Source organism: Pteropus vampyrus, unplaced genomic scaffold, assembly GCF_000151845.1.
Source record: "Pteropus vampyrus isolate Shadow unplaced genomic scaffold, Pvam_2.0 Scaffold213, whole genome shotgun sequence".
In the NCBI taxonomy this organism is placed as follows: Eukaryota; Metazoa; Chordata; class Mammalia; order Chiroptera; family Pteropodidae; genus Pteropus; species Pteropus vampyrus.
In genome coordinates, this window is record NW_011888994.1 from 2469282 (window position 1) to 2477983 (window position 8702).

The 8702-nt window shown below is 36.7% G+C and overlaps 1 protein-coding gene across 2 annotated transcripts in view; it reads right to left on the reverse strand.

Moving 5' to 3' along the window:
• Positions 1-6131: 6131 nt before the first annotated feature.
• The window catches only part of MCCC2 (methylcrotonoyl-CoA carboxylase 2), a 49321-nt gene continuing 46750 nt past the window's right edge, over positions 6132-8702 (reverse strand). For both annotated transcript variants that reach the window (XR_896627.2, XM_011372735.2), the window contains exon 17: positions 6132-6628. Coding sequence is in view for 1 of the 2 variants with exons in the window: in XM_011372735.2 (XP_011371037.1) it covers positions 6511-6628 (118 nt within the window). In the remaining variant the exon portion in view is untranslated. The remainder of the gene's footprint in view (positions 6629-8702) is intronic.

Genomic DNA, 8702 nt, shown 5'->3' on the forward strand with positions numbered 1-8702 from the left:
TTTTGAAATCTTCTGATCTAGCCTTACCTGTGAAATGACTCTCAGCTTTGGCCTCTCATTGAAATCATCTTAGGGAGCTTTAAAACCTGATACCTGCATCCTACCCTCAAAGAGTGTAATTTAGTTATCTGGAGCCCAGCCTGGGCATCAGGATATTTCATAAGCAAAGTTCCTCAGGTGAATCTAGTGTTCAGTGGGGCTATGAATCACCGACCAAGAAGTTAAGATAAATTCACCCTACCCTGAAAAGGGGAAGGGAAAGAAATGTTCCCTTCAATGACCTAACCAAGAATACACAAGAGTGATAACATCCCCAAAGCAGAAATCGATCTTAGAATCCTAAAATTTTAGAGCTAGGAAGGAACTTCAAGATCATCTAGAACAGTCAGGGGTTCTCGAAGTGATCCCTCGACCAGTAACATCAGCTGGAAACATGTTAGAAATAGAGATTTGGGGGCCCACTCCTGACCTATAGAATCAGAATCTGGGATGGAGCCCAACAATCTGTGTTTCAAGAAGCTCTCTGGGCAATTCTGATGCCAGTTGAATTTCAAGAACCATTGTTCTAAAGCAGTTTATAGGGAGTCTTAAAAAATATTCTGTCACTTCTCCCAAAGATTCTGATTGCAAAAGTTTTTTTCTTTTTCTTTTTTTTTTTTTTTAACTCCTCAGTTTATTCTAATGTGAAACCAGAGGAGAAAACCACTAATCTAGTCCCATCCCTGTATTAAGAGATAAGGAAAGACTAGCCCAAGGTTAGGCAGCTAGTTTAGTACCACCACCTAGACGAAACCAAATCCTTGATTTGAAATTGAGCCCTCTGTCCAGCAAGAAATTCTGGTTCTCTTACTCAGAATGCAAAATCCATTCTAGTATAGATTTAAATTATGCTCCAGTTCAAAGACTCCACTGTTCCTTTACTTAAAATGTTTAGCTCTAGGAACTTGATCCTCTAGTTACTTTTCCTCTATCCCTCATAGTGGAAAGAGGTTAGAAGACAGGCCACATTAAAATTGAGACAAAGTTAAAATAAAAGAAAAATATCGACAGCTCCAAAATAAAAACAGGAGCCTCACAAATACTTGCAAAGTATTAACATTTCAAGAGAATTATGGACAATTTGTTTACCATTCATAAAAGGTCAGCACTGTGGTCTTAAGACTACCCGAAAGGTCACTTAAGGCTACCTAAGAAGTCACGTAGTTCTACCTTCTGTCTCTTGGTATGGCTGTCTTTCTTATTCCCAGTGAAAGATTGTCAGATTTTTTAGCCAGGTTTCCAATTAAGAGTAACTTAAAATCTTGCTCAGTGACATGTTTCAGTGATCAAAAGGTTGCAATAAATCGAGTTTCCCTTACGACGATTAAAATACCTGATCCATCCTCACTATTGACGGCAGTGTGAAGTCACAGCCTCCTTTGAATGCTCTGTGTACCAGAGGGCCAATACCCTCAGTTTACTCTTCTGTCTCCATTATCTTTTTGACTTTGTTTCAATGTTCCAGTAGTTTCATTTCTGAAGAGTTTCTTATATATATATAAAATTCAGGCAGTAAAGCTTTCATTAAGTTTGAAAATATAGAGAAACTTATTTTAATTTTTGACTTTAAGGACATTCTACCAGTTAGTTAGGCTATAAGCACTGGAGCTTGACTCTGGCAATTTTTTTTTTAAGATTGTTGGAAAAATACAGGATGCCAGGATATCTCAGGTTCACAGAGTCTCGGTAAAGAGAGCGCCAGGGAGCCCAGAGCAAGAATGAATGAACAGCCTGTAACAGTGCCCTGGAACAACTCATGGCCAGTCGTCTTTCATCTTTGTCCCTCTGCTCAAGAGTCAAGCACTGGAGTTAGCCTGGCTAAAGTTCAGTGTGGTGTCCAGCTCTCGGCTGGGGACCAGGGCTCTTTGCTTGACACTCACCAAGACTTCACAGAACAGGAGAGGGGTAGTTCCCAAAAGAGAATGAGGATGTAGTTACCAAAAAACGGAGGGGTACTGAACAGGTGAAAATACTCTCTCAAGTCACTTGGCTCACTGCTGCTCAAGGACAGGCACCATGCCACACTAATCCCTCATCAATGCATCCCACCCCAAAGCCAGAGACAGAGTAGGCCTTTAGTAGATGTTAGTTCACTTGAATAAAATGAACTCTGACAAAGCTGAAGAATGCATCATCCTGGTGAATGGTCTCCGCCATCAGTCCTGCCAAGTCATCTGGTACACACTTACATGTAGAATAAAAAGCTCTTAGCATGCCCTATTTTTTTTCCTCTAGCTTACTTCTAACAAGTAGTTCTGGTCATGTTTTCTCTTCAGTAAGTTCTCCTTTAAATATCCACCTTCAAAGACCTTCCCTCCCTCTAATTCTCTCCCCCTCAGTACACTTGCCCCAGTACTGGTAGAAATAAAGGAAACCCAGGGAGGTAGAAAAAGAACTTGCGCATCTGGAAAGACAGAAGGAAAACAACTGCTGGGTCAGAGAGGCTGATTTTTCCCTCCCACCTTCCTTAAGTTCACACAACTTTTTAGTAGCAGAACTAGGGCTGAACTGGTCTTCTCCCAGTTCTTTCTCCCCGTCCAGGGTTCTTTCCATGACCATGGTGCCTCCCATGCATTTGTGCTGAGTTTTCACAACTTGTTACTAATGTAACATTATCACCTAGACACAACTTTTAAAAATTAGAGGAAACATTGGTTTCCTAAACAGTTTAACTCCACTGGAAGTTATTTCAGTATATCAAAGGACCAGGGTCATCATTATACCCAGTACTACTTGTAGCATAAAAGTACATTTATAGAGCAGAATTTAGCAACATGCCTTAAAAGTCTATATATACTTTGATTTAACACTTCGACTTTTCAGAATTTGTACTAACAAAATAATCAGTTATGTAAAGAAATTACAGGGTATTTACTGCAGCATTAATTATAATAGTATGAAACCTGAAATAACCTAAATGACCAACAACAGGGGAGTAGTTAAATCAAATAGGGCACCCATACAATGTGACATCATATAACATCAAAATTATTATAAAGTATTAAATGACATGTAAACATGTCGATACATTTACACTACACTGCAGAGTACAGAATAACTTTTGCCAAAAAGAAAAATTCCAATAGATAGAAAAAAGAGAATAGTATATAAGAAAATATTAATAGCAGCAGTTATCTCTGGATGGTGGGATTATGGAAAATTTTTACTTTATTTTCTTTACTCTAATTTTCCTATAAATAACATTGTTGGGTTTTAAATTATAAATAATTTTTAAATGAAAGTTATTTTTAATTATCTTACAGCTGTAGGAATGTGATGAATAGAGCTATGGTTGAAAAAATGTCAAATATGTTTTCTGTAGAAACCTCTTGATACAGTAAGTCCTTTTAATGTCATAGATATGTTCTTGGAAACTTTGACTTGAAGCAAAGGATTTACAAATGAAACATCGCCAAACTTCTAAATAAAGACCCAAAACACTTCTAATATTAAACACTGAAAGAAATGTGAGCTCTCCATACATTTACAAAAGATTAATAAAAACAAGTAAGACAATTCTTTTCTTACCCACTTATCCAGTTCAGGGGCATGGGTGACCAGAGCCGGGTGCCTCTCTTTCTCTCAGACTGGGACACTGAGACATGCCAATTCATCTGATGTCCACCTCTTTCAGACATGGGAAGAAATCCCCAGTCTCGGGAGAAAACACATGCAGTGGCTCTGGCCCAGAATCCATTTTTCCCCCCATCAATGTCATAACAAAACGATGCTGAACCAAACAACAAATGAAATGACGTAAAATGCCGTCTTTTGAGGGACTGCTGTATTCCAAAATTCTACTTGTTCACGTCTTAAGGTTAACACTGAATTACACATTAAAAAATGTTTTTCCACCTTACTTCTAACAATTAGTTCTGGTCATGTTTTCTCTTCAGTAAGTGCTCTATTAAATCCCCACCTTCTAAAACTTTGTTCTCTCTTAGATACTTCTCTTCTGTAACAGAAGGAGTAGCACAAACCTGTGATTTGGGTCACCTTTGTGAAAGAAAAAACTGCCAGACATACTGAAATGCTGGTTGCTACAGAAAATAAAACTGCCCCTGTACTATGGTAAACTCTTCTCTTGAGTCAATTAAATGGCTCTCTGGAATGCTAATATATGTGTCTGATATCATTCTGAAGTCTATAAAAGTTACAAAACAGCAGGAGGCCTCTAGAAGCTAAAAAAAAGCAAGAAAATGGATTTTCCCCTCAAAGGCTCCAGAAGGAATGCAGCACTGCTGACTGAAATGGAAACAGTTCACGTCCGCTTGATGACCTCCTCCAATATCCTTCTAAGAATGCACATCTCAAAAAAGAACCCTAAAACTAAATTGACTTCTGATACATACACAAATGCAGCCTAAATTGAATATCACACACAAATGTTTAAAATACTAATTTTATTTAAAAAGCACTTTATATTTGTATTAGCTCAAGTAACCAATCGCTTCATTTTAAAATGATGTAGCCTGATGATATCAATTAAAATATGGATTTTTTTCATTCATTCAACAAATATTTGAGCACCTACAAGTGCCAAGCATTGGAGATATAGGCTAAACAAGAGGATCCCTGCTCTCACGGAGTTTACATTCTAGCAGGAGGGCAGTATTGAAGAAATGTTTGTATTTCTTATAAACATATGAGACAGAGAAGTAATAGAAGGAAGAGATGGTGCTTTACAAGAGCACATTGTAGGTGACCTACCCAGCCCAGGGAAGTCACAGAGACAAAAAGATAAGTGTTTAAGAAGTAGGAAGAGTAGAACAGTTTAAGCAGAAGGAACTTTGTAGACCTTGAGGTGAGAGGACTTCACAAGTTCAAGGAACTAGAAGTTTAGAATGACTAAAGCACCAAGTGTAAGAAGGAGTCAAGGAGATGAGACTGAAGAGGTGAAGATCAAGATCACAGAGGGCATCAGGGGCCTGGCAATTCTACAGGGAACCAGTGAAAGATTTAAGTAAGGAAGCGACATGACCAGATGTGCATTCAGAATGGCCATCCTAATTCCAGAGCGATGGAGAAATTAGAGTAGTTAAGACTGAATGCAAGTAGACCACTTCCAATGCCTGTGGTAGTTAAAGACAAAAACAATTGGGGGAATTCAAGCGATAGTTAGGGGCAAAATCAAATGAACCTGCTAACTGAATCTGCAGTTCCTGTAAGATAATCAGTGCAGATATCCAGTAGACCTGTTAGAGATGCAGGTTTTAAATTATAAATTTAAAGCTCAGGGATGAACTGTGTTAAGAATTGCTGACATAAGAATCATCCACATTTAGATGGCGACAGAAGCCATAAGAAGGGCTGAAACGGCTCAGCAAGAATAAATCAAACTATGAGAAATACGCACATTTAAAAATAAAATGTGCTAGGGGCTGGGGAGAGAAGGAATGGGGAGTTAGTGTTTAATAACAGTTTTAGTTTGAGAGGCTGAAAAGTTCTGGAGATGGATGGTGGTGATGGTTGCACAACAGTGTAAATGTACTTACTGACACAGAACTGGACACTTAAAAATGACTGAAATGGTAAATGTTATGTATATTTACCACAATTTTTAAAAAATGAGATACTTTTGTGTTACTTGTATCTTGTAGAATAAGAATGTATTCATTATTACTAATGAAAAATCAGGACAAATGGTGAAGGGGTGAAAGAATCAGCAGAGGAAGAGGGGCCTGCAAAGGGACCTGAACAAGAATGGACAAAGAAGTTCGTTGAAAACCTAGAATGTTACAACATGGAAGCTAAAAATAGCATTTGTAGCAGGAAGTGTTCAAATGATTTGAATGTACAGAGAATTAAGTCAGATAAAGTCAGAAAAGAACCCACTGGTTTCAGCAACATGGAGGTCAATGGTGGCCCTGGAGAGGGCCGCTGGCAGTGGAAGCCAGCAAGGGGTAGGGTGAGGACAGAATGGGTAGGAAATAGAGCCCTGAGAGCAGACAGCAAAAAAGCCTATTATGGGAAGGAGTAGCATGGTAGATGGAGGGAAATATGGGAAGGAGTAGCATGGTAGATGGAGGGAAAATAGGTACTTAAAAAAAATAAGTGTGTTAAAATATTGTGCATAATCAGCAAAACAGTCATTTCAGTAGAAATACAACTTTATATTAATAGTCTTGATAATACCTGGAATTTAAAACTTACAGAACTTTTCATACTACTTGTGGTTTAGAAAAAATAATGGTAGGTATTCATTTTATGGGTGGTAGAGCTGAGCCACAGAAAAATCAAAGAAAATTTACACGGAATCGAGGTTCATCAAATAAATATCTTCGCTGACCTTTTTTAAGGTAGAAAATTACAATGTAATTTGTTAAAAAAAAAAAAAACTTTTACTATAATAATCACATGTTGAAAAGTCTAAAATTTTAATGCTATTAATATATTAATTTTTGGTATATGTCCAAAAATTAATATTCCAGTTACAGCCTGAAGATGCCAAAGTCAGTCTTGATATTCCAGTTACAGCCTGAAGATGCCAAAGTCAGTCTTCTGGATTGGTGCATTGAGGGCTGCACTAAGACTGAGACCCAGCACCAGTCTGGTATCCACTGGATCAATAATCCCATCATCCCACAGCCTGATAAAAAAACAAAACACGAGTGAGTAGGAATCCACCACTAAACTATCATTTATACAATCCCTACCCAGAAGCTCAGAGAAGGTTTTCCTTCACATAGATGTACATTTACTGATTCACTTCTGTGTATTATAATCTCGCAGCTGAAACCATGTTTAAGAGAAGGGAGAAAGGGAGAAAGAAAAATGAAATGACTTTCAACCCAGACCCCAACAGAACGTCAAATCAAGTCTATGGCTTTAAGAACAGCTTGCTACAAGAAACCACAAAATAATCCCTGGTTTAAAAATATTTTTACTTATTTGAAGAAAAACTTTCCTGTCCCTCTTCTGCCCACACAAACATACAAATCTAATTGATGTATTCCCGTTAATAATATGAAGAGCCACATAAACCCATATAATAGTCCCTACTGCAAAAGGTGTATTCCCCAAAACTCCCCCATCTCTTAAGAAACTATTAAAATTATTGAATAGACTTCAGTATATTTTATTAATAAAATACCATCATATGTAGTTCTTTATTTTTTGCTACAATAGGAAATACAAGTAATAGCTTTAAATTGCTTTCAAAAGAAACTTTTAAGTAGAAATTTTAGTTTACTTTTCACTGACAACCTCAAATTTATAAAGAAATATGGATGAGAAATATTGCTTTTTTAAAGCAGTATTTTAGTAGGTGGCAGTTTTGCTTTTTTTAAACAAACTGTCTTCAATATCTGGACACAGCATCAATTATTAAACCATACTTACATTGACAGACCATGAATCAAACCTCTACTCATAAAACATTCATAATAGGGACCCTGCGGTATCAACAGCCAATTAAAAAAAAGGCCACTCATGTAATTTGTAACCAGGTCAATTGATTACAATCCCTTCTGAAGCCTACAGCAGAGTAACACAGCAAAAACAGTGATGCAGAGGTATGGTGGGGGGTACTGCTTCGTGATGGTCATTAAAAAGACTGCTCCAGATTAGAGGCTTTAATCAAATGCCTGAGAAGTTTGATTATAAAAACTGAGAATTAAACTGGCATACTACATATGTAACATGTAAAGATTAAGAAAAGCACAGGAAGTTACAGTGGCAGATGATGACAGCACTCTCTGAAAAGACAGATCAAGCCATGTGAAAGCCTAAACAGATCAGAGAATTTTCTTGTTAAGCTGAGATTTATTAAACCCAAGGAAGGTACCATAAACTGGCTTGAAAATCCTTTCATCTTTGAAAGAAAGTTGCTGTCTCCATGCTACCAAGTGTTACAATAGAAGGCTTAAGCATCTACAGATAGTAACAGAAAACTATAATTGTCTTTCAATATTTATTTCCAAAGATATGACTATCTGGGCCATTTGCTCTCCTGCTTTAAATATAATCCATTAAAAAAATAATGTAAGTATGAAAATAATGAAGGATTCAGTCTTTTTCAAAAAATGGCTTAGCCAGGGCTGAAAAATAAATTAATGGCTCACACAAAATATGCTATTTTTCCAAGTTTAATATTTCAGCTGTCGTGAGTTTCAGTTAAAATCTTATGTTAAAAAAACTGTAGGTGTATTTACAATACATATTTTCTCTTAAACCTTTTATATAGTTTTCTATTTCCTCTTTGTTTCTACTGGCTACTATAAAAAGAAGCACATGATTATTTCAAATCAGAGGCTATATTTTGTTCTTAATTCAATGAATCAATGACCACTCCAACAAAATTGGTTATTAAAAAAGATATAAACAAGAAGAGAAACAAGCTTTTAAAAAATCTCAAATGGTATTATTTGAATTCTGAAACTAGTTATACTCTTAAAAATAAGTATGTTTGGTCTTTGAACATAGGTTCAAATGATTGAAATGGATCCTAACTTTGATTTTCTATTCTCTCTCCTCTCCAGTTTGCCTTCACCATTAAATGGCATAAATCACAGCATAACATAATTTCAAAAGACAAAAATAGTTATTTTCTTTTTTCCATCTGCCTACGGGATAAAAGGAACCCATGAAGCTTACTCTTCAGAATGAAGAACATTAAAGTTGTTGGAAAAAAGAGGTCTGAAAAGTACATGCCAGCAAGTTTC